Source organism: Abramis brama, assembly GCF_963993115.1.
Source record: "Abramis brama genome assembly, chromosome: 4".
In the NCBI taxonomy this organism is placed as follows: Eukaryota; Metazoa; Chordata; class Actinopteri; order Cypriniformes; family Leuciscidae; genus Abramis; species Abramis brama.
In genome coordinates, this window is record NC_139966.1 from 23,921,693 (window position 1) to 23,949,232 (window position 27,540).

General features: G+C 41.2%; 1 protein-coding gene across 1 annotated transcript; it reads right to left on the reverse strand.

Moving 5' to 3' along the window:
• Positions 1-193: 193 nt before the first annotated feature.
• Positions 194-27,536, reverse strand: LOC311081190 (guanylate-binding protein 4-like; the record flags this gene model as incomplete). The annotated part of the gene is made up of 9 exons (XM_084111603.1): positions 194-865; positions 4,043-4,145; positions 4,234-4,446; positions 13,821-14,101; positions 14,204-14,446; positions 14,800-14,990; positions 22,777-22,886; positions 27,111-27,238; positions 27,362-27,536. 9 exons carry the CDS (start codon positions 27,534-27,536, stop codon positions 438-440), a joined length of 1,872 nt encoding a protein of 623 aa, XP_083967729.1. The 3' UTR covers positions 194-437.
• Between the last annotated feature and the right edge of the window lie 4 nt (positions 27,537-27,540).

A 27,540-nucleotide genomic window follows, 5' to 3' on the forward strand; every position in this document is an offset into this window, starting at 1 on the left:
CGGTATCAGTGTTACCTGTTGTTATCAGGGGATAACAAACCACTAGATGGCACGATTGACCAATCAGAATCAAGTATTCAAAAGAGCCATGTAATAAATGATTAATAACACATGTAGAATTTTAAACGTCACATATTGAGCATGTATTAATTTCTTTCTTTCTTTCTAACCTCCATATTTATTTTTAGTTCTTATTATTACCTGTTCATTCTTACACAGATTCCTTTGAGCACAATCCCATATTTACTATTTTACAAGATTTTGGAGATATACATATATCCATTTCATAATGTAACCATGTATTATTTTATAATTAACAACATCTAATAAACGTGATTATGATGGATCATAGCAATAGGCCATTTAGACTAGACAAACAAGCTTGTGAAGTGAAATTATAATTTCCTGTTCAATGATGATCATGGAATTAAAGCATGTCACATAATACAACAGTCATCTTTCTTCAATATGGCCTCCATCCGTACTTCATGGTGCTTCATCATCATAGACATGGTCTCCTCATGTCTTCTGTTGAGGTTTTCTAAAATCACTGCAAACTCTCTAGCTCTATTACTCTCAGCTTCAGTGTTTCGTCTCTTGAACTCCTCCATCTCCTGACTCATCTTGTCTGCCTTCTCAGTAAAGCCCTTCTCCAACAGAGCAGCCTGTTCCCTTAGTTTGCAGTCCATGGCACGCTCAGCCTCCTCTCTCAGGAGCTTCATCTCCTCAGCATTCTTCTCCTTCATCTGTTCCATCCTCTCTTCGTTACACTGTCTCTCTGCTTCCATCTTCTCTTCAAGTTGCCGCTGCTTTTCCTCTTTAGCTTTGATTTCCTGCTTCAGGAGGGCTGCTTTCTCTTTTTCCTCTGGTCATTCATTGGCAAAAAAAAGGAAGAAAACAGATGAGAGAATAAATTCAAACCATGATGTTTAAGGGGCTCTATTTTACTGTAAAACTGGTCACACTTTTTTTTTTTTTTTTTTTACTTTTTTCAAGCATCTAACAAAATAGCAAACTTGTTACAGAACAAATATCTATACACACTGTATTTTATAGCTGAGGATGATGTCAGTAGGTACTGTAACGACTGAGACAAATCAGACACAATTATTTGTTACATTTAACAAATAATCTTTAAAACTCACTCTGGGATCTGTGGTTCCATCCCCCCAACAAGGGCAAGAAGGGTCTTGGTTACCACGACTATGATCAGATAAGTTGGTTTTATTGCTGTTAAAAATGTGGTCACGTGGAAAAAGAAGAGGCCATAGGAAAGACCCACAGCCCTTAAAACAGACTTTCCTTTATTTATTTATGGACAAACTGATCTATAAATGAACATGCACCCCAGAACACTGTGTGAATGATTTACTGTCTTGTGTAGTGTCTTTTGATACTATTATGTCTTTGATACTATGTTTTTTATGATAGAACCAACGGTCAATGTAACCTCACCTGTATCGTGTCTCCTTTCTAATTAATCCTCATTTAATGACTCACTTTAGTGTATATCAACTTATCATAGAATGCAGTGTGTGTTTGTTATATCTATCATAAATACTCCCAACAGAGGAATATATCGCTTGGAAATTCCCCCTTTGGTCGAGCCAACCCTGAGAGGTGTGACCTTTCTCAGACTTTAAATGGCCTCTACACAAGCTCTTCCTTCTCTTGGCCTTCTCGGTACGTTCACATAGCTGTCCTGCATGGCCACACTAGGCCCCAGGGCAGCAGGCCTTGACTCACAACCAACCATATGCTCATTCAGGAGAGAGAGGACTTTCAACCAGAACTGAATCAAAGGACAACATCAGGAGTGTGGCACAATGTCTTCATTCAATGCAGAAGAAGTCAATCGCAACTCCCACCATTAACTCTTCCGACTTCCTCCCTTCTCCTGTTTGTTATGCGTGTCCTCTCCGGCCCAAGGCCGGCAGGCCACAATCAGCACTCCAGCCATGGGAACAGAGTCAAACCAACCACGCAAGTTCATCACCAATTCTTCAGTCAACACCGAAGAAATCGTTTGAGACTCATGGGACCATCAAAATCCTTCTTCAGGAACTTCACAAAATGTTTCACTGCAAAGGGCATGCAATATACAGTTAATGAGGTGCTCTGAAAATGATAAGCTGATGGTTCTTTTCATAGTTAAAATCTTTCCCATAGTTCCATTTCCTGCTTCCGGTTTCATTCTGTCACTCACCATTTTACCTATGCATGTATGTATGTGTGTTTAGATTAGTTATGCTTGTTATTTAGTTAATTAAACTTGTGCACAATGCATATTTGGTTCTGATTCTCTGCTTGCAACAAAGTTTATTTTACGATTTAGATTTTGACTACAGGCTCTTAGTACTGTACAGTAAGAAAGACATTTCTCTCCCCCGGAAATGAACATTTCTTAGAATTAATAAACAATTAACACTGTGTTCTTTTACTACAATAAGTTAGTTCTATTAACTGATCCAAATATTCATAATCAATTATAACAAGTTATGATTGATTATTAATATTTCTTTAGAGCTAATTTGGGACAGTTGTCATGTAATGTAAAACTATTTGAGTGCCGTTGGGCTAAAACTTTAAGGATTTTGTCACGAACGCCTGGTGAAGATTCCCCTGTCTCACTCTTCTGAGTACTAATGTTAGCTTTGGACTCCATTTCCCAAGAACCCACATACAGGGACTGATTACTGCACACCTGATCCTTATCACCACACTATTTAAACCCTGCTTGTTCAATCACACATTGTTAAGTCTTGTTTGCCCCGGCTGCATTTCTGAGCATTATTATATCATTGTATCTATTGCCTGTTTTTTGACCCTGCCTTGGATTACCGTTTACGACTCTTCTCTGCCTGCCCTTCTGTTTACCTGGACTCTCACTTCTGTCGTTAGCTGCCGGCCTCGTACCACTGCCTGTTTTGACCACGTTGTATGTCCTGTCTCTGATATTGTTGTTCGCCTGGTATTTTTGGACTACACCTGTTTGTACACTGAGCTTGTGCTATTTAAATAAACTGCACATGGATCCTACTCAGCCTGAGTCTGTTACAGATTTTGAGTCGTAGCTGTTAGCGTTCATGCAAACACTCATAGAAAATGATGCGTTTGAATTTTAAATACATGGCACCACGCTTCTCATATGGAGTTTGACCCTCTTAAGGCAGATCGATTTTGCATGGTAATATATTTTTTAAATATGATTCATTGCTTTATAAGGAAATAAGTGAACAATATAAGGAAATATGCTAATGCTTCTAAACATACTAATACATAATTTAACTCTTCCCCAGCCAGAGTATTTTTAAGTTGCTAGCCACCACCAGCATTTCTGATCAGATTCACAAACCTATGACCCCCAGAATATTTTTTTAGATTATTATTTAAACTGTGAATATATCAAAAGAAAGAGCCTCTGTTTTGTGATCATGTTAGCTTACTTGTGCGTAAACCATTTCTATCCACTCCTAATGGTTTACACAGATCATCTTCCCTTGTTTTTGGATCCAACAGTGCTGTACAGAAGATGCTTAACAGGGTCCCCTACCACATAACAGTGAAAACACGGATTGCCGCCATCAATGGTTGGGAAGTGTTGTGCCATAAATTATGGGAAATCTTGTCAATGGAGGGGAAAGAGTTAAGAAAACTTGAGTTTATTTCCTTCTAAGGTGCACTCTTTCAAAAACATTAATAACATATTGATGTGAAATCTGCTAATGTAGTTCTGGCCTTACATGACTAAGTTAGAACTGATTTAGAAACCATAAATTAGAGACTGAAGATTTACAAGCACTGATTTTGATCCCACTGATCTCTATTCACAATGATAATGGCATAAGTAGTCTCTCTATAGCCTAAACTAAGGACTGCAGATGTTATCGGAATAAAATTATCTGTGCTCTGAAAGTGGAACTATTCTTGGACCCTTGACCCACCTGTCCATGTGTCCTTCAGTGCAGCAGCACTCTCATAAGTACCTCAACCTTTGAACACCAAGCAAGGGAATTGGGATTTTATGACTTAAAATCCTCACCCATAATCTTTTTTTCCTTCACAGTCAGTTTCTTGTCGGCCTGCAGAATGGCTTTAGAATCCACAGACTTCTGCTTGAGAAACTCCTGCAGGACCTCTTCAGCCTATTAACATACAGGAAAGAATTGATAATTATGAAGATGATGATGAAAGAGGTCATGTTCCTGTGATTTTGTCTGACATGGGCACGACCTTGACTTCTTTATTGGCCTGGCTGTTATATTTCTTCACAATATCCTCCAGATCCTTGCAGAAGAGATCATAGCCACCAGATTTAGCATAGAAGCCCTGCTTAAGATTTTTTATCATTGGTGCCGAGAGGGATGACAAGAGATCCTCACATCGTCTCTTTGAAGCTTGCTCGTTTTGGCACAGGTATCCCTCAAAGAGTTTATTAATGTTTTCCTAAAAATATAACATGTAGCATGTCAGTAGCAGTTCTCCAATGAATCACAGGACATTTCAGCAATCTGTACATCTCTTCGTACCACTGAACCCCAGGAGAGGGCGGCAAAATAATCACACTGCAATACTGCATTTGCAATAAGTATTCAGAATCAACGAAGGGCCAGAAAAGAGATTACATTTTTCAGTTGATTGCCCAGTGTTCCCTAGTGAAAAAATAGTATACTTAAGTACAATATTCACATGTACTTTAATATAACTAAGTTTATTTGTGGCCCAATATAAATTGGAATATTTAAAGTCTGCTAAATTGGAACAACTAATTTTGTACTTTAGTTGTCCAAAATTAGTGCTGAAGCTCAACTAAAGTTGTTTTTAAGATACTTGTTTGTGCTAAAGTGTAACTATTCCAAGTACACTTTAAATACTTTTGTATTTAAATACTTTTGTATTTTCCTCATTACTTTCAGTCTACTTCTCTCTACCACTGCACCACCAACCCCCCCACCAGTCACTTTCAGGCGAAACCTGCGCTCACTTTCTCCCTCCCATCTTTCCTCGGCCATGTCATCTTCTCTTCCCTCACCCTCACAATTCTCATCTCTGGATGTGAATACCGCAACGGATACCTTATGCTCCACTCTAACCTCTTCTCTAGACATTATCTGCCCTCTCTCCTCCAGGCCAGCACGCGCTACTCCCTCCAACCCCTGGTTATCTGAGGTTCTTCGTGAACACCGGACCGAACTCAGGGCAGCGGAGAGGAAATGGCGCAAATCAAAAGACACATCTGACCTGAGTATGTATAAATCTCTCCTCTCTTCCTTTTCTGTTGATGTTCATGCTGCAAAATCTTCCTACTTCCACAACAAGATCAACAACTCCTCCAACACACGATCACTCTTCAAGACATTCAACTCTCTCCTCTGTCCACCTCCACCACCACCCACCTCCTCTTTAACTGCTGACGACTTTGCAAACTTCTTCACCAACAAAACAACAACAACTATCAGCAGTCAGTTCTCAGCTCCACACACACAGGAACCCAGACTGACCCCTTCCACAGCCAATAACCCTCTGTCCTCCTTTTCTCCGCTAACCGAGGAAGAAGTATCTACACTTCTCCTCTCCAGTCACCCTACCACCTGCCCTCTAGACCCCATCCCCTCACACCTTCTACAAGCCATCTCTCCCACTCTTCTACCAGCACTCACACACATCATCAACTCATCCCTCCATACTGGCACCTTCCCTACAGCATTCAAGCAGGCTCGGGTTACTCCACTGCTTAAAAAACCAACACTAAACACATCATTTGTAGACAATTACAGACCTATCTCTCTCCTACCATTCATTGCGAAAACACTTGAAAGAGCTGTGTTCAACCAAGTAACATCCTTCTTGTCTCTAAACAACCAGCTGGATGTCAACCAATCTGGCTTCAAGAAAGGGCATTCAACTGAGACTGCACTACTGTCAGTCACAGAAGCCCTACGGATCGCAAAAGCTGCTTCCAAATCTTCAGTCCTCATTCTCCTGGATCTGTCCGCTGCCTTCGACACTGTGAATCATCAGATCCTTCTGTCCAGCCTCTCATCACTGGGCATCACAGGAACTTCCCTCCACTGCTTTGAGTCCTATCTCACAGGTAGGTCCTTCAGGGTCGCATGGAGAGGCGAGGTATCCAGAGCACATCAACTGACCACAGGGGTTCCTCAGGGTTCAGTGCTGGGACCCCTCCTCTTCTCCATCTACACCACATCACTGGGACACATCATACAAGCACACGGCTTCTCCTACCACTGCTATGCTGATGACACACAGCTCTTCCTCTCATTTCAACCAGATGACCCCACAGTAGCTGCACGGATCTCAAGCTGTCTGGCGGACATCTCGACATGGATGAAGGAACATCACCTGCAGCTCAACCTGGCAAAAACTGAGCTTCTCGTCCTCCCTGCCAATCCGTCTCTACAGCACGACTTCACTATCCAGCTAGATTCATCATCAATCACCCCATCAAGGTCGGTCAGAAATCTGGGAGTAACGTTTGATGACCAGCTGACCTTCACAGATCACATTTCAAAGACAGCTCGATCATGCAGGTTTGCACTGCACAACATCAGGAAGATCAGGCCTTTCCTAACTGAGCATGCAACACAACTTCTCGTCCAGGCCCTGGTCATTTCTAGGCTTGACTACTGCAATGCTCTTCTGGCTGGACTTCCATCATGTGCAACCAAACCTCTACTGATGATCCAGAACGCTGCAGCTCGTCTTGTCTTCAACGAGCCAAAGAGGGCCCACGTCACTCCTCTGTTCATCTCTCTGCACTGGCTACCTCTCGCTGCTCGCATCAAGTTCAAGGCATTGACGCTCGCTTACAGATCTATCACAGGCTCAGCTCCCTCCTACTTTCACTCACTACTACGAGCCTACATCCCTACCAGAAGCCTACGATCGGTCAACGAGCGACGTCTCGTGGTTCCATCACAGAGAGCCACAAAATCACTGTCCAGAACATTCTCATTCACAGTTCCATGCTGGTGGAACGCTCTCCCCACCCTCATCCGGAATACAGAATCCCTGACAACCTTCAAGAGACAGCTGAAAACCCATCTCTTCCGTGAGCACTTAACCTCATAAAAAAAAAAAAAAAAAAAAAAAAAAAACTTCCCCTCTAAAACCTCACTTATTGGGCTTATGCTACTCTGAATAATGCCTGAACTTCGTATCTTGAGCACTTCTTGCGTTGCTTTTGTTTGTTTTTTGCCTCTTCATGATGACTCGCTTAATCTAGTCCTAACTTGTAAGTCGCTTTGGATAAAAGCGTCTGCTAAATGACTAAATGTAAATGTAAATTTAAGTTTTGAAATGCAGAATTCACTCAACATAAATGTATCAATCAAATGTATTTTGGTGACATTACAATTGCAATTCAATTACACTGTAAGAGAGTTGAACATACATTAATATTATACTGATGACAAACTTTTAGTGCTTTTAAAACACATTGCAATGGCATTTCAAGTACACTTGAAGTGTGGTAATGGCATCATTGTGTGCTACAAATACAATTAAGTAATTTTTTATAAATAATGGCACAGCTTAAAAATGTACCTTTTACAGACACCCACCAATACATATAATTACAGTATACCAATAACTCACATATCATCAGAACATCAATGAGAACAGATATGTACATTGAATGTAGGAACCCCTTTGGACTGTAATTGAACACAGGTTGCTGCAACACAAACTCACTCGATTTACCATTTGCGCAGATATACATTATGTATCTTATATTATTATATTCTTATCATTATATGGTATCTATATATTACCACACAGATATACATTACGCAAAATAGCGGTTACTTTGTGTTCTTTCTATACTGTTACAAGTTCTATTTTAAGCAAACAGATTTTTCCGTCAATGACGGCACAAATTATATGGATTTAAGGACTGCGAATAGCCGAGGAAAGTCTCAATATAGGCGCAATAAGTGGTACTTGACTATAAACGCAAAACTGTAGCTATAGAACATGAAAGTGCGTTAAACTTAAAGCTGTTGAAGAAATAAAGCCAGCAGACACAACATTAAATATCATCTGCAGAATCTTTTCCCCTTTTATCCGACATGATCTTTCATTAACTCTGCAGGAAGTAATTGCTTTAATCAGCCTAAAGTTTTGTTCTTGTGCCACACTAAAACACAGACAAGTTCCGTTCGTTCAGAAGAATGTGAACGTGCAGAACTGCTTATGTTTCAGTGCGTGCAGATGAAATAAAACGTACTCGGTTACCTAATGTAACCTCGGTTCTCTCTAGAGAGGGAACGAGTATTGCGTAAGTTGCTTATGCTATGGGTAAAGTTCACCTTTGCTCGAGATATTGAAGCCAAAAATTATTCTTAATTTTGTATTCATTGTTAACGCAGTGCAGCAGCACGCAGACCTAGAGCGGGCTAACTAGCGCGCTCATTGGCTGCTCTGTGGCAACTGCAGCAGCCTACCGCTGAGCTTGGTGTGACATCACGTCCACGTCATAGCCTGCCAGAGTGGCCGTGGCTTAGTGTATAAAACCGAGGCCGGGAGGGTAGACTTTGAGCGCCATCTGGCGGATGGCGGGCAAAGGTGCGCTGCAACCGCCTCTTCCACTGGGGGAATTTGACTGTATCCCTTCTCGGCAGCTCCGTCCACGTGGGAGCGAGTCGAGGAGGCTGGGGAGCGAAGTCTAGCGGAGAATGGGGCGTTCCACGACTTGATAGCTCGGCGTGGAGCTCAGGCAGGAAGGGTGCTGGCCTAGAGGTGGGTGCTTGGCGGCGGCTAGGCAGGAAGCACCCGTCGAGCCTGTTTGGCGCGGGCGCCTTCAGTGGGGACCACTCGAGGCCCAGTTGATCAACCGCCATAGTAAGGAAGCGGAGAAGTTCCGCGTCCACGCTGGCGCGAGCCCGGCGAGAGTCCTGGGTCGATGAAGAGGTGGAGTGAGATCCAGACCACTCTTCGCTGTCCGAAGCCAGGAGAGAACAGCTGTCACCGACGGCGACCACTTCCGCTTCATCCCCTGAGACGACGGCAGTGAGGGCGGGAGCCGGCAGCTGCGCGTCGGGGAAGGGGGGCGGGGAAGGAGCGAGCGAGGCTCGCGGGAGGGGATCTGGCGAAAGCCTGGCTGGCACGCTGGGCTCCGGTGGCCTTTGAGAGCGGCGCTTCTTGCGCGGCCCGAAGGCAGGCGGAGCAGCTTCAGCATCGAACAGGGCAAGTCGAGCCCGCAGGGTAGACACCGCTAGTTCTTTGCAGTGCACGCAGCCCTCGCTCTCTCTTCGGGGGGCTGCGTCTCGGGGCTGCGTCTCGGGGCTGCGTCTGGTCTCGACCCAGGCAGAGAGCGCAGATCACGTGGCGGTCTCTGTCGCTGAGCGGGACTCGGCAGGAGCCACAGGAATTTCGAGGCATTTTGAAACAAACGCCTCTGCTCTTTTGTGAAGTGTGTCGCAGCGGCAAGCACACAGAGGAAGCACAGAAAAGGATACTGGTGCCAGATAGCGGAGCAGACACGGATGGCTGAAGGCGGCGAAGATGGCCGGCTTCCTCAGGCGCTGTCCTGGGCTTGCTTCGACGGCGGCTTCTCTTAGAGTCCAGCGATGCGGAGAATTTCGCTAAAGTGATGAAAATCAATGTAGCAGCCTCTGAGCCTCGGTTTTATACACTAAGCCACGCCCATTCTGGCGGGCTATGACGTGTGTGAAATGTCACACCAAGCTCAGCGGTAGGCTGCTGCAGTTGCCGCAGAGCAGCCAATGAGCGTGCTAGTTAGCCCGCTCTAGGTCTGCGTGCTGCTGCACTGCGTTGACAATGAATACAAAATGAAGGAAAATTTTTGGCTTCAATATCTCGAGCAAAGATGAACTTTACCCGTAGTGTAAGCAACTTACGCAATACGAGAGAACCTCTCGTAAGAGAACGCTACTTAAGCTCTGCTGCTTTCTTCGACCCTCTCTGTCTCTGGTCCTGCGCTGTGCTCGCTCAGTGTCAGTGTGAGAGGGAGAGTGGCTAGCTGTACTCAGTGTCAGTGTGAGTGGAGGAGTGGCCAGCTGTGCTCACTCAAGGCTTGTTCGACTTGAACCGACGCTGCACAGACCGATCGGTTTATGACATCAAAGTACCGCGAGAGCATTTCAAAAGTATAAGGAGCTGTCTGGTCTCAATTCGCTCTCGTGGTATTTTGATGTCATTCACCAATCGGTCTGTGCCGCGCCGATTCAAGTCGAACAGCTGGCCAGCTGTGCTCACTCAGTGTCAGTGTGAGAGGGGGAGTGGCCAGCTGTGCTCAGCTGTGTTGGGTGCTTGGACACCTGCCCCTTTGCCCCTTGGTGGATTAAAGGCCCTTTTGTGGATGCCTGCCCAATCTAACTATTAGTACAATTAATTAATAATAATTTAGCCGTAAATAAAATGACCCACATGTAGCGTTTATACGCCCACGTATAAATATTATTAATTATTATTCATAACGAATTATGATCAATAATTAATAATTTAATTATTTTCAATTATTTACTGTAACAGAATCAATAATATGATAATTTATCAGTTCATCCAATGAACAGAAAGCATAAACAATTATTAACTCTAGGAAATATAATATCTTCCTGGCCAAGAAAGAATAACCCCCTAACAGTAAATTAAGAAATAGGGTAAAAGCATAGGTAACTTTTGATCGAAGTTCAAGACAATAAAATTTGATAAGCACATACACAAGCAATCTCTTTTCAAATACAAACAATACTTTATTGATTATATACTAACACGTACAGCTAATGTCTAACACAAACACACACACACGCACACACACACACACACATTCATACGAGTTGCAGAAAGGAAGAGAGTGAGGAAAGAGTGGGTTTAAGAGTGAAAGGATGAAATCTCACGATTCCATAATGCACTTAGACATGACCTGAACGAACCATCAAACATTAATTTAACCCTTCTATCGTTTTAGGCAGGTTATTAAAGTTATATAAATACACCAGTTTAGCTTTCAGTCTGGAGGTTACTTGCTTGTCTTCTCGTTCCTTTTTGGGAATTCCCTTCGTTGCGTAACAGAGGGTTCCCCCGGGTTCGTTCGTCGGCTGTGGTCTCCTTGTGCATGGATAGATGGGGCGAGAACCAGTCACGTGTGGCTGGCGGTTGCTGATGGTTGATTGAGTCTTTGAAGTTGAAAGCGTGCGTTGCAGCCGCGAATCGTGGAACGAAACTTTGCAGCAAAACTTAACTTAAAACCGAGACTTTCAATCGGAAAATAAAGGAAGACTTAGAAAAGAAAAGAAGACTTAGACGAGAGTAGTAAGACGGCTTGAATGAAACTGTTTAACCCATGTTCTTCAGATCTTGATTTGGGTTATTTCTGCTCGTTTGTTACATGGTACTAGTCTGCCGGAACTTAGAGAGCTTAGAGCTTTTAGAGCAGCGAGAGAGCTTCGAGAGCAGCGAGAGAGAGAGCTTAGTTTTTGGGTCTAAGGTTTTAACTAAAAGTTTGTCCCCCCTCCTGAAGAGAGCGGACCAATTAGACACTGGCTTTGTTTCATCGTAAATCTGGGGTGTTGGTGTGTTTTCTAGCTCTTAAGCAGAGAGGACAGAGGCCACAGTTTAGACATGATTTCTAATTAAAAGAAGATCAAAACATATTACACCGATATCATTCAAGCCATCTTGCTAGTTGTGTCCGTAAGATAGCATTGATATGAAACAGTACACACTGTCATTCACACACCTAATAATTATAACAATTACATGAATTATATGGGATTAAAGCATATCTTATTAGAATATGCATATAAGTGGTGGAAACACACAGGATTATGTAGTTGCGTGATTGTTTGATTGTAAGTCCATTGAGAATTGTTCTTAAATGATTTTATGTAGTTTATTGGTAAGAATCAGTTCTCTGGTTTGAAGAGACAGAACTCTGTTTGTTTTGTTCAGAGGTCTTAATGAGGAGGGGTCAGGAATGCTGTGGTGTCATTTCTGAACCAATTTGTCTTTTAAAAACCCCCTCATATTGACAAGTTCTTCCTTTAGCTGGGCTCATAAAAGTTCTTAGTTGGGGGTTTTCGTTGGTTTGGTCATTAGAAGGGTCTTTTGCAGACTCTGTGGCGCCAGGATGGGTGACTTATGGCTCTGGACTGTGAGGACACTGTCTTTATCTTAACCAGTCCGTAGTTGGCCACAAAGCTAGCCATTGACCAGTTATTTAGTTAGTGTTGGGGGAGGCTCTTTTAAATAGCCAGAGTGATGAGGATCATTTGACGTTCTGAACAAATCTTCTGTTTTGTTCGGCAGGAAGTAGAGAGTTTGAATTAATTTTCTGGAAGAAAATTAGTCTGTGGTTGATTTCTTCTCATTGTCGTTACACACATGATGACCTTTCACCTGATGAACTCATCCGGGACGATTCCTCACACTGCACACGCATGTTTTAATTTCACGCGGCTACGCGGACTACCAAAGGATATCTTCAACTCTGCGGCTGCTGGTAAGTAGTGTTTCATTCTCAGCTAAGTGATTTTGATATTGGTTTACTTATTTTTATTATTATTATTACTATTTTACAAGAACAACGTGAAGAGAGCATGCAGACAGAGATGTTGTTTATATTGCTGTGTGTAGGCTGTAGAAGTAACGTTAGCTTGCCGTTTGAGGGAGAAAAGTTTCACGGGCGTCGAGGGGTCTGATCTTTTTATGTTATTTGACTAAAAAATATTATTTATACTTTAACTATTATTATTATTACAGTTTTTATTTAAAAAACGTAGAGTGCCTTAAATTATTATCACAACACTGGTAAGGCTTACCAGTATCTTATGTTTTGTGTGCAGCAGCCTCTGTGAACATCTCTCCTCGCAGCCTGGGCAGAATCTGCAGCTTTACAGCAGGTCAGTGAGCTAGTGAGCCAGTTCCAAACACTGTCAGCAATCTTTACATCTCGTCATGGTCACATAAAAATAGTTTAATCAGCTAATATATCTCCTATATGTTTTAATGTCTGCAGTCTCAGATCAACTCCATCAGTATCAGCAGCAGCAATAGCAAAGGCAGCAAAAAAAAGGACTTTAGTGAGAGTTTACCAGAACAGGCATCACATTAATGTTAAAAATCTTGTAAAGTATTAATTTCTGTTTTTTTTTTCTGTTTGATTTGTTTTTATTTTCATTGTATAAATGTAACTCTTTTTGTAAATCAGTTTTTGCCATGAAAATAGCCACAGATGTTGACATGGTATTAAATAAAACTATACTGTACGAAACATGGGCCACGTTGATTTTGTCCTACACAGTTTACTATAACAGCTGTTCTTTATTATTCTGTATAACAGAGAAGAAAAAGCCATCAGGTTGGGACAGCTTAAGATACTTCAGTTTCTAATCCCAGAGTTATTAATAGGTGCACATAAATAATTTTTTTAACTTTTAAACTTAAAATTAGTCTTTTCTGTTCTGTTTCTTTTTCAAAACTGCATCAATGCATTTGCTGCCGTATCGATACAGAATCATCCATATTGATATATTGCTGTATTGATATTTTGAGCACAGCCCTATTTAAAGCCTTCTTCCATGTGCCCCCTTTTATACTTTGAGCACCTGCCCCTCCAGAGGTCTCTGCACGGCTCTGCTTTTGCATTTTAAATCCAAACAACGTCAAACTTGGCACTGCTCTTACTCGTGCCGATAGCAAGACACCTGTCAACTTTGAAATCCATCGGACTAATGGATCAAGAGATATGCGAATAACAGACACACAGACAGAAAGACATTCCTGTAATTTATAGATAGATGAACTGAAACTGGAATCTGTGAAGAGATTCGGTCTACCTCTAGAGATTTCAGGCACTCCCCGTCAGTGTCCCTGAAGGAACGTGTCATGAAGGTTTGTGTCGCCATACTGCTCAGACTTTGGTGTTCTGAGGACACATCCTTCAGTTCCAGAGGGAATGAGTCCTTCAGCTTCTCCATTCCACTCTTGTAAACTTGAACCCCCTCCTTCACTGCAGCCTCATTCTCAATCATTGCCATGGCGAGCACAGCATTCTCCAGACACGGCACAGCCCCACTGGAGATGGTGTCCACGTACGTTTTTGCCAAATGCCCCAAAACTTCAAAGATGGAAATAGGTCAAACACGAAGATACGGAAAAGGTATTAAACAATTGTCATCTGTAAATACATGCAAACTCTTCAAATTTCTTCCTGAATCACCTCTACCAGTAACTGTGATTCCATCTTTCAGCTTCTTCACATTGCTGTCATTAAAGACAATCTTGCAGAAATGATCTGCGACCTTCAAGAACTCAGAGGAAAGGTCAGCAGGATTTAAGCTCTCCAGACAAGACACATTTTCTGGGGCAGTTGGAAAGGGGAAAGTGATGCACATCCTGGAAGGGAAGAATTTTTGGATGCACTCCCTGGGCAAGTTGTGCTCCATCACATTTCTGGAAGTTCCTAGAAAAATTGAGCACATTCTCTAGCTGCTCTCAATTGTAGAGAAGTTAAGAAGAGCATGTCTGTTCTATGAGTAAAGTGTTAGCTGAACTACTGGATAAAATTGTGACTGGACATATATTGCTGAAATATGGGAAATAGTAAGCTTGAATACCAAAACAATTTACCACAGTAATGTTTTGGTCAAATGTTATGAAATGATAAATGTTATCTCAATAAATTATGATTTTTAAAATAGTAATACAAAAGATCTGTTGACGACCATTAAGTCTGAAAAGCTAGAGACAATAATTAATTGTGATAGTGATTGTGAGGACACTTAAAATAACCATTTGCAGTATTTTTTTACTTGCCGTGTTTCAGTTTCAGAGCAAACTCAAGGTACTCATTTTCTGTTGCGTCTTTGTCGTCGATCTTTAGCTCCAGTGTGAAGTCCCTCACAGCCCAGATGAAACTAGGGAAGAACTTCACAAACTCGCTTGAATTGTCGGAATCCTCATCTGATGATCTGACCTTGATGCACTCTGTTAGTTCAGTGACATATCTGACAGTTTGTTCAGGCATGAACGCAAAGTGCCAAAAACTCATGATGCATAGTTTAATCGTTTTAAATGTCATTACATGAGCTACTAAGTCAAATCACAACAACAGCGCTAATTACTTTTCACCAATACTTTTCATTACGTATCACCAAGCCTAGCTATGAAGGAAGTGATTGGGTATCAACATTAAACCATAACAGCAAGAATAAGGTAATTAAGTTATCACACATTTTCTTCTCATTTCTTATGTGAATTGAGTACAAATAAAATAGGTACTAAACCAAAATTATTACTGCCGCTGCAAAACCATGGTGTTACAGTTTTTGTATGATCGCTATGACAAATTATTTCCTAAACACTTAACACAGTTAGCACAATATCCATCTGTGTAGGCTATACAATTATCACATTGCCAAATTTACAAATACTTTCACACTGTATGTCAGAACAGCACAGAAGGGAGGGGGCAAGGGCAAGGGAGAGGAAGACAAGTACCAGGATAAAGGAGAGGAGTGGGACAAGGGAGAGAAGTGGGACAAGGGAGAGAAGTGGGGCAAGGGCAAGGGAGACAAATACCAGGACAAGGTAAAGGAGTGGGACAAGGGCATGGGAGAGGAATGCCTGGACGAGATAGAGGGAGAGGAGTTAGAATGAGTGGTGGCGCTCAAAGAAGGGCAAGAGCTAGGGTAACTGATGAAATATGAGCTACAATCATAGACCATGTCATAAACCATGGGCTATCATACAGAGAGGTTGGTGAACGACTACAGCCCAATTTCAGCCGGGACACTGTGGAAACTGATTGTCCAGATTTGCCAAGAAAACAACAGGTAGGATATTGTATAAGGGCTTCTCCTACTGCAAAGTGTAAATCATTTTACCATGTATTACAGTGACGGTATGCCTCCGGTCACTAATTTGTAATTGTATTTTGTCTCTCTGAGAATTCAACGTCTACCTCCCTCAGAGGAAAGCTCCTAAATGAAGAACAGGAACTTGCTATTGTCAACATGGTGATTGCTGACAGTGAAATAAAACTGAAGGACATTCAGTACAGAGTTGTAAAGGACAACCTTTTGTTTGGGAACATTGCAGCAATTTCTCTGACTTTAGCTAAACAGTCCGGATGAAACAACTATACAAAGTTCCTTTTGAAAGGAACGGTGAGTGCATCAAAGAACTCCGTCTCCAATACGTCCAGGTAAGGTTATGCAATAGAGTCATTACTGTACTATACATAGTGTTTTGCAGTACACTACTCCTAAACCTGGAGTACAGTAGGATATACAGTAGGTATACAGCACAGCATTTACACACACTGTCTGATTACATGAAATGATCTACATTGACGAGGCTTAAATATTTCCTGTTCAACCAGCTATCAAATAGGAGTCTTAACCAGATCATTTTGAGAAGGTGGTAGGCGGCGGTACCGCTGGCGTACTGGTACATCATCTAATAACAAAAGGAAGAAGCCGTCAAGCAAGAGGAGTTGACCGTAACTGTAATAGTTTTTGTATATTTTCCTGACTTGATTTTAGCACAGTTGTAGTAACTTCAACTATTGTTTGATTACTGTGCTCACATGCTATGGCCGTGTTGGTGAAGTCTTGTTTGTTTTGAATTGAGAGCTTTTAATTGGAAAAGATCTGAAAGATTGAAACGTTGTTTGTTTACTGTGCTCACGTGCTATAGTCACGTTGGTTAAGTCTTGTTTGTTCACATTGGTAAATAGTTTTGGTAGTGAGGCGTGTCCAACTGCATTCAATAACGACATTGCAGGTGAGTATAAAATCAAGGAGTACCCTGGCAACCCTCGCTGATTCACTCAGTAAGGAAACATGCTTTGTGAAACACCGTGTGGCTTTGTTCTGAACTATTTTTGTAGGCGAAATAAAGCAAAAACAGGCAATATGGTGTCTAAAATTTAAGTCACTTAATATTAACTTGTTGTTTATTAAACGTATATCATCAATATATGTATATAGTGTAAAATCAATATCACATTTGTTATCATGCTGATATTTGGAGAAAAACTGCACTCTTGTGATATTTATTAGCTACTAAATAATATAAATAAAGACTAAATCACGCAGTGAAAGCATGCACTCTAAGTGGGCATCTGCACTAGTCTAATCTACAAGACTAAATCACGTAGAGCAGGGGTCGGCAACAGGTGGACCGCGGGCCAGTGAAGCCAGATTATTTTGATAGCGTCTAGTTCTGAAATAGATAGACAGCAACAGTTACTCACAAAAACTTTGTCTTTACTGATTTTGCCTTCAAAATTCAAACGTTTTATTTTGAGGTGAATTGAGAGCTTTTAATCTGAAAAGATCTGAAAGACATTCAAAAGAGTCTGTGGATCGCTAGACACCTCTAAAATAGCCGTCATGAAATGTCTAATATTATATTCTTTGCAAACAGTGACAACTTAGTCACAGATAAGACACACCAACTTTGCATTCACAAAACTAGAAAGGATGAACGCATAGTTGTCTTTCCATTCTTCTTTGTATGTCCTATTTTCGCTGTCAACTTTCCGACTCTTTGCTAGTGCCATTTTCTCTCACCAGCTAGCTTAAATGTTACCATCACTCTGCACACGAGGTAATAGTGTAATAATAACCTAAAGCACGCAACAATAAAACAAAATGCAGTTTAGTACGTGAGGATGCCAAGGAATAATTCTAAGTGTAATAGAAATAAATAATTATTACAATAAGTTAGGCTCCATTGTGTAACAAGCAAATAAAAAATTATATACATTTATTATTCACAATATGGAAAGAGAAATTAAAAAAATGGTTCGTTAAAAGCATGACTCAAACAAGCTTGAAATGTCTACTTTTACACAAAACAATTCAAAATGAAAAGTAACCGACTACTCTCTGCTTATGTAATCCGAAATGTGCATTTCTCTCTATAGGCGCGTTCACTGCGGTCACTGTTGCAGCCGACAGTGACACAGAAAACATTAGTTTATTAATAAACAATTAAAATGTCTCCTTGATTTATTTGAAACATTCATAATCATTACTTTTGTGGTTCTTTGTGAAAGCTTTTAGGAGCGTTATTGGCAGCGTCACCCTCTGGTTACATTAACACGTCACCACCGCATCAGCACCGAAAACATGGGGATTTTTTTAGACAATAATCGCACAACCAATTTGATATTCTATAATTAAATCAACTAATTGAATATTCGAAAATCGTGAATCATCCCTAGTCACTACTGCTTTATTAATTTATCCAGTGTAAAACCCCGACACCGCCACACAAATATGGCTTTTTGTTAATGACTGTCCTACTACAGGATTTAACAAAGAGTAACAGCTCACTACCAGTTACAAATGACACTGTAACAGTCTGCCACAGGCTATTCTAGTTGCATTTTTCATCAATTAATTTCTTAAATTAGTTGTGGCCTGTAAAAAAGTTGTGGCCCACCATCTAGTGGCAAACTTACTTGCCGACCCCTGACGTAGAGTATGCATGCACTCTCTGGATGTGTGTGAGGGATAGGCTATACTCGATAATGTCAAATCACACATCGTTAAAACAACAATTACAATATTATCGCAGTCGATATATATATCGCACACTGCATACTTTTCCTGTGTCTTCTTATACATTACTTTCTTTTCCTATCGGTCTGCTGTAAACAAAGCTGATTTCATTACATCTATTTCTAGTCATTCAGGTCTCAGCCTATTGGCCCTGACTGAGACCTGGATCAGACCAGAGGACACTGCCACATCTGCTGCTCTCTCTAGTAACTTCACTTTCTCACACACCTCTCACCTGACTGGATGGGGTGGAGGCACTGGTCTGCTCATCTCCAACGATCAGACATGTTATTCTTTACCATCTCTGTGTAACAACAGTTCATTTGAATCGCATTCAATTACTATCACCAGTCCTATTAAAATCCATTTTGTAGTTGTTAATTGACCCCCAGGTCAACTTGGCAGTTTTTTGGAGGAGCTTGATGTGCTACTCTCATCCTTCCATGAAGATGGTACTCCTCTCGTAGTTCTTAGAAACTTCAACATCCACCTAGAAAAGCCTCAGGCTGCTGATTTCCACACTCTGGTTGACTCATTCGATCTCAAATGAGTACCTAACTGCAGCTACTCACAAATCAGGTAACAAATTGGACCTTATTTACATGTGCTACTGCTCCACGGCTGCGACACGGCTACCGGAGCTGATCGCGCCCATTCTAGTCAATGCTTGTGTTTACACCGGCCGCGACGCGGCTCGTTTCAGAAGCTTCCCAGAAGCAGCTCTTCGCGCCGCTTCGCTAAATATAGGCGCCTAGTCTATTTTTGACGGACGCGCGACCAAGTCGCACCGGAAATACAAAATAAAAGTCAAAAAACCCTGTCAATTTCAAAATAAACACCCTATAACATAAAATAAACAAACATAACAATAAACACAATTACACCGGACAAAACATAAACATTTAGCCAACTTACCCATGGTACTAGAAACCCCAAAATCAGAAAAACACGTCGGACAGGCAAATCACGTGGTCTCACGCATCCAGTCGCTCCGCTCCCGGTGTGAGTTGGCACCGCGTGGAGGACGAAATAAAACCTTGTCGCAGCCGTAATGCGCCGCAGGCGTGTGCAGTGTAAATGAGGGGTTAAGCCCCGTTCACACCGCCAGCGACACGCAGCGACAAAGCGACACGATCCCATTAATTTCAATGGAGCGCTGGCGACTTCCGGCGACAGTAAACCTTGGCGACAGAAGTTCAGAAATTTCAACTTTATGCAAATGAGAAGCGATTTGCACGAGCGACAAACAATAGGAAAGAAGACTTTCAGTGGAGCTCAGCTCATGTCACCGTCTCGAGTGCAGGCAAGACAGAAGAGTTCGAGGGCTTCAAAATATCAAATTTTATATGATTTGACTGTAACCACATACATGGATATAATAAAATGATGCATGGAAATGAAACTGTCGACAGTCTCAGTGAGTTTAATTCATACATTTATAGTTCAAGTGTTGTAATTTTATGATGCAAGTTTAGCACTGCTGCAGATCATTTTACAGTTTCCCCTGCATTCTGTTGACTATTAGGGACAAGAAAATTTATTATTTGTCAAATTCGAATGACGTTTAGGTAATTTATTGACAGTATGAGTGAGTTTAATTTGTTGATTGATCGATCGTTAATCTAGTAAATTATTTAATCCACTGAACATTGCTGTGGTAATATAAAAACACTCTCCCAACAGCATACTGTTTATTTTGAGCCTAATTCCTAGTCAAATTAAAATTATATAGTTGTATATATCACTTGTGATGGTATTTTGTAAAGATATGGCCAGACGTGCATTCTACCAATAACATTAGAGCGACAGCACTATGAACGCCCACAAGCGACTTCACTGTACAGAGACTAGCGACATGCAGCGACAAAATCGGTGGCGGTGTGAACGGGGCTTGAGGACACAAAACAACCTCCTCCACAGGTCACCTTTCGGCGAAACCTACGCTCACTCTCATCCTCCTGCCTATCCTCTTTGGTCTCATTCAAAATGGAATAGTGTCTGTAAAGCGTAAAAGACTGTTTAAATTTGAATCGTGTTTGTGTGTGTGAATGAATGAACAACTTTTACCAAACTATATTGCTATACTGAGATAAGTAAAAATCGACTGAAATATGTTGAAATAAAATGTCTTTGTATAAGCAACGTATTAAACGGCAAATTAACATTTATATGCCCTAATATATCAGAAAAACTATAGGCCTATGTTACAGACGAAATATGAAAGACAACATTTCGTTGACTAGTTTTGGATAGATTATAAAGTTTTTACTGTAAAATAGACTACTGCCACGTCAAATAAGCCTTTGTTCGCCAATTTCTGCTGGCTATAATGTTCTTTTTTTAATTTCATCTATGTTGATTATATGAAAAAGGAACTGCATGAGCTGGGTAAGATAGGATCATAAGATGCCCAATATATCAGGAGACATTTGGAGTGGGTCAGACATGATTTTGACCACTTTAATTAAGTTTTGTTTTGTAAAAATTGTATCTTAATTTCAATCAATGTTTCATCAACCAATTGCCTGGACTGAATAAATAAGAAGACAATATTAGACAATATATTCAGAACACGGAGGCGCCGGAGTGTGAACTGGAGCGTGCCTCATAAATGAACCGAAACTCAGCGTATAAGCTACTTTATAAGCTACTTGCCTCACAGACCTGAGAAATATATGTATAGAAAGTTTGAAATTTCTACTTAAAAAAAAAATATTATTCAATAATTATTCAATTATTCAAATCGATAAGAAATGGGCTACTCTCTGCTAATCCGTATGACGTGTGCATTTCTCTCTATAGGCGCGTTCAGTACATGCGAAGATGGCGAGTCAGCATCGCCAACTATATCTTTGCAGCCAGAAAACACTAGTTTATTAATAAACAATTAAAATGTAGCATGCTGCATAAACATTACTTTTGGTTTAGTATTCTCTCTCATATGTATTTAATTAATTAAAGGTGCTCTCGCTCTGGAGGACAATGCTCCTCCATGTGAGATTTCTTTGTAACATACGACAAATAGCTAATTGTTTTCATTGTTTCTCGAAACATTATAGTAATTTTACACCAGCGATGACATGGCTGCATCGCCAGATCATTTAAGTCCCCACGCATCATGTACCTCCTCACGTTTTGACGTCATCAAATTATGATCGGTTTGTGAGATCGGCTAGTACCGGTCGAGTCATAAAATGTGATTATCGGCCGATACCGATCTCCGGCCGATCGATCGGAGCATCCCTAGTTTCAGCCCTACTGTAATGTGATAAAGGCTATGTCCATTAGCATGGCATTATAAATATACATTATTTTCATGAAAATAAGAAACTTAAAGAACAAATAAATCAAGTATCGTCTAAATTGTGTTTGTCTTCGTGTTTCATCAGTCAAAACGTCTCTATCTACGTGTTATTCAGTTGCAGCGAATTCTGGATGTCTTTGAAAATATTAGGGATTTCCTGGAACGTCATAAGATTTATGACTTTGTGAGTCTCACTTGTGGACTTTCAGTATGAATGAAACAGACATTAGATGAGAGTGTTTGACATTCCATAATACTTACATTGCCTCATTTTAGGTAAAAATGTAATACATATCTGTCACAATCCACACATAGGAAACAGAGAGAAGATCCAATTGCAGTATGTATTTTTAATGAGGGTAATCCGTTACTCAAATCCAGTCCAGGCAGGGGTCAAAACCAAAGTAGCAATCCAACATAAACAAGACAAACGGGCAAGAACAGAACTCGGAAGTGGCGTGATAAACACAAGGACTCCGTGACACATACTAAAACAGACAGGGTTATAAACACAGGGAAATGACAATGCTAATGGGGAATTGGCTGAGTGCAATGATTAATGACAAGGGACAGCTGAGTGCAATGATGAGACAAGGATCGTGGGGAATGTAGTTCAAAATGTGACAGACACCGTGAGGAAGGAGGACATCTAGTGGACACCTGGAGAACACAACCTGACACCGTGACAATATCACTATAGAAATTAAGTAAACTTGAGAATATTACCGCTCAGACAGTACATTCTGTGTAGTATGAATGTAAACTGGACATACAACATTTGCCATGTTGTCATTAACATGACTTACCAGTGTCAGTTGTGTTGCTTCACTGCCGTTCACAAATCCTCTCCCATGGCCTGTAGTGTACTTATTTGTTCTGGTCTATATAGGTATCTATAAATGGTCAGAAGGATACTGCAGTTCCAATATAGCCTTGTTGTCAATCGTCCCTCGACTGTTGTAGACCAGAGTGCTGCTCAGTAACACAGCCAGACAGAAGATGTTGGTGTCATGCTTTGGGTCACCCTGTGAGGAAGAAAAACAATCATGGACATGGGTCGACCAAAAGTTTGTTTTTTTTGGCATTTTTTAATGATCAGCATCGCCCAATAAGTTTTTCTGTTTTGCCAATAAACGTCATATGCTGGACTTTTATTCATGAGTTCCCATTCTCCATCTTAATTCGTTTACATGTTTTACTTTTTTGTGCAGTTGTAGCCTTCATAGTGTGAAAGTTGAATACGGACACAGTGTTCCACTAAACGTCAAAAGACGTCTAAACATCTTTGCTTGTTTCAGAATGGGACTGTTCATTTACACGCAAAAAGCTCATCATAACAGGGTTTTCAGTGTCTCAGAGTGACTCAGTTAATGCTGTTGCCCATGAACTCAGCAAGCGCTGTGTTTTCAGTGTCTCAGAGTGACTCAGTTAATGCTGTTGCCCATGAACTCAGCAAGCGCTGTGATTTTGGGTTGCTTATATCGTACATTTGCAAATGCAACACCACCAACAATCTTCCCAAAATTGTCCCAACAATAATTTATAAATAAATTAACAAGAGAAGTTTTAGTGCGCGTGCACATGAAGGGGGGTGTGGGGAGTGGAGGAGAGAGAAGCATGAAGAGGGAAGTTAGCTAGAGGAGAGATTTCCTAGACAACGACAATGACTATGGTCGACACACGACCAAAGAGTCGACGTTCCTATGAACAAATAGCAAAGAATAGGGAAAAGGAGAAGGAACGCGCGAAGTCCTGAATTTACATCGGAAAAGCCTTCGACTCGTTCGTGATTGTTTCAGGAAGCACGGAAGGGAGGGGGAGGGGATGGGATGGGATGAGGAGGAGGGAGGGTCAAGTTTGCCTCCGTTTTGTTTGACAATACTTCAAACGTCAACAAGAAGTGACGTCACCCAACATCGCTTAGAGCACCTGTAATTAAAATAAAATAATCAAATAATAATCAAATAATTTATCGTATAAATGCTTAAAGGGACACTCCACCCATTTGCATTAAGCTTTGCATTGTTAGAAACCCAGTCATACTATTGAATGGTCGTGCAACACTCTCTCATTTTCCCCTGAGACGGGAGAAATCCGTTATTTACCTTTTACACTTCCTCCTACAATGACGCAAAAATCGTCATTTTGCGTCATTGTAGGAGGAAGTGTAAGAGGGGGGATTTCTGTTGAGACTACAAGCACTAGTTCCTCATCTTTCCCAGGGGGCGGGACCCGCTCACGCTACAGGCCTATTACAGATCAGTGGGTGAGACTTTACTCTCTGAAACTGAAAGCAATATCCTCCATCTTGTTTGAAGCTAAGCTAACAGGCGCTGTGGAGACAGATGTAAAGTAATGACAATAGCGGAGGAGAGTGCTCAATATGATATAGAAGAAGAGGATTTCGGAAGTCTGATGCTTGAATCAGGTGTTTGTGGCTACCTTTACAAGCCGCATTATAGCCAAGAGCAGCCGAGGCAGAAGACCTGCCTGCCACGGACGAGGAGCCCGGACTGGCTCGAGTTAGGGCGGACTGGTGGCGCCGGTGATCTCACTATGCAACTCATAGACTGTAAGATGCAACTACGAACACAGAGATCGAGTCCGTCTGCGGCAAAGAATTTCAACGATGACAATTTCTCCTGGACGAAATCTCTGAATCAGACGAGGACAAGGACGTTTGTGTTGAGAACTATCCTAGTTTCGCACCGCATATGTTCTGACTGAACATCCAGGTACCATGCAATAATTCACCTTTTCGAAAGAAATACAAACGAGGAGTAATGCACTAATGAGTTCGCCAACTAACTAGACATTTTGTGTGAATGTGAAATGAATTTCAAGCTCTGGTGGTAGCTAGCCTTGTAGACGGAAGAGTGATTTCTCTTATAGGCAGATATGCGCTTTCTGGATTAGTGGGAGTGGCTTGCGGAACTGTGCAATGTGGTGCATTGTGGGAGTTGTTGTCTTTCATACAAATGCGTCCTGAAGTTATTTTTTGTCTTTCCTCGGTCACGAAGGCGCCAAATTCAAAATTTATTTTACATTTCGACTACATATATGACCCACTTTAAATAAAAAACAATGTTCAAATGGGTGGAATGCCCCTTTAATGTTCCAGCTATTTGACTACTCCTGGAGGGCCACTGTCCTGCAAAGTTTAGTTCCAACCCTAATCAAACACACCTGAATCAGCTCATCAAGCACTTCAGAATTGCTTGAATATTCAAAGGCAGGTGTGCTGAAGCAGGTTGGAACCAAACTCTGCAGAACAGTGGCCCTCCAGGAGCAGGATTGAAGACCTCTGGACTACTTGGTAGCACATTATTTTACAGTCCTGTTTCGCATGAACATTGTAATTACTTTCGCATGAACATTGTAATACACTGTAATTACAAAAACTGGGTAATAACTAGGTACTAGTCCTGAATCTACCCCTAAACCTATTCTTAACCCATTCTGAACGTAGTTCCCTTATATTACCCAGTACTTTCTTAGATAAGTACATTGAAAGTGCACATACTGTAAATTAAAGTGCAAACGACTACTTTTACAGTGCATGAAGTGCACTTTTTTTACTGTACAGTACTAGCTAGTATTTTAGATTATTACACATGAGGTGTGCATTATGCCGTAAATTTTATAAAACAATAGAAAATGTGGATTACTCTGAATGGGAATGAGTGATATAGCCTAGTTTTTTAACACATGGATTTGCTTTGTCAATTTTGTAACTAAATTATTTAATAATAAGATGTTTGAAACATTTAATAATACACTGATGTGTTTCAACAGGTTACATATGCACACATATTGAGCCTATTCATTATCTGTCCATTAGACACACCTATACCCGTACAACACAGGGCCTCATTGCAGAAACTGGTATGTACATGTTATTTACCATTAAATTTAAATTACATAGTGATATATGTCAGATTTATCAGCTTTATATTGGCCATCGGCCATCAAAAAATCAGTTAGACACTAAACTGTAGATAGCCTTGGATTTGTATTCACATCCATCTCAATGAAAGCTGCTCAACAACTGCAAGATACAACTTTTAGGTCTTTATTTTGACGTGGCTAAATCAGCTCAAAATAGTCAGTGCCAGTGGACATGTTTGTAAAAAGCCTCAAGTAAACATGTGTCAATCTGATTTTCTTTAAAGTGTAACTCAACCCCTGGTCAAAGTCTAACTACACCCACTGGCAATATTTTTAAAACAATGCTGGAAAAGTGGGCAGAGACAGAGGGGACGAACCGAGGGCGGGGCTGACCAGAGGGCATGCATCTGAGACCTGCAGTGGCAGATTGATTGTCACATAGGCGTAATGGGTGGGACATGTCCCCACAACTTTTTGCCAGGGTCGATTGTATCCCCAACACTTTTGAAACATCTCGCGGAACGGATGTACCAATACAAATAAATAAAACATCTCCAGTTAACTCTAACAGAGCATTCATTTCGTTCATTTGTTAAATAAGAGGCGATCTAGCGCTAAAATGTGTTATTTTTTAAATTAAGTGATCAAAGTGCTCGTTGCCGCTGCGATCAGTGGTACATACAGTGTTCTCTTGTGGCTCACGCACAGTCTTAGTCTTCTGTGCAAAGTTCTGCCACTGGACCATTATAGTACATACATACATTAAATGACAAATGAAACACAATCTGATTTATGATTTAGCATTGTATTAGCGTCTCTTATCAATTCGAGCCGCTCAAACTGCAGTCTTAAATCCTGATGCCGATGATGCTAGCGAAGGTGGTGGTGAGCTTGTGCCAGGGATAGTGAGCCGTTGGCAGAGCCAGCATATGTCACGCGGGGAAACAACTTCCACTAGGAAAATTCAACTGCAGTAGCCACCGTTCAACTTGAAGAGGGCAGCACTCAGACGTTTTTACACCATATAAAACACTTTATACCCAAATGTCAAAACATTTACTCAAATCAATGAACAGCACTAATAAAGCTCCAGTCTTACAGATCATTAACTAAAAAAAGTTGTTTTAGGGTTTAGTTAACCTTTTAAAAAAAAGTTAAGCTAGTAAAAAAAGAAAGTGCATGGCAGTTAGGAAAACATTGTTTTAAATTCCCTGCCTGGCTTCCTCCTATTTAAAAAGCTGTACTGCGTTTTTTTTATATGAATATAGTTCTCTTCCTTTAAAGTGAAAGTATTTTTGGACTCAAAACTGCTTGTGACATTTGATGCTAGTTGTGTTTTAGTAGTTTACTTGTTACATCACCTTTTCAACATCTCCAAGTCCCTCAGTGTCCAGCAGCACCAGAGTAGTTCCTGCTTTAGTGGGGTGAGACACACACCACATCCAGATGCCCTTCGTCTTGGACTCGATGGTTCTACCCAATGCAAACCCTGATAATGCCACACCAAAAACCTCCCTCAATGACTTTTGTGCATGTAAGGCCATTCATTTAAACTGCATGATGTTTCTCCTAAGCTTTTGGATGCTCTCAGTGCTGGCTATACAGTTCTAACCTGTTTGTTTTCCTGCGAGGCGATTCATCAGGTAGGACTTCCCGGTGCGGTAGAGACCCACCACGGCCACCACCACCACTGGCTGCTGGATCTGCTGCAGGATATGTAGTGCTGAGTCCTGCACACACAGCTTCCCTTCTGACCCAGTGTCAATCAGGCAGATTGGTTTGTCCATGGTC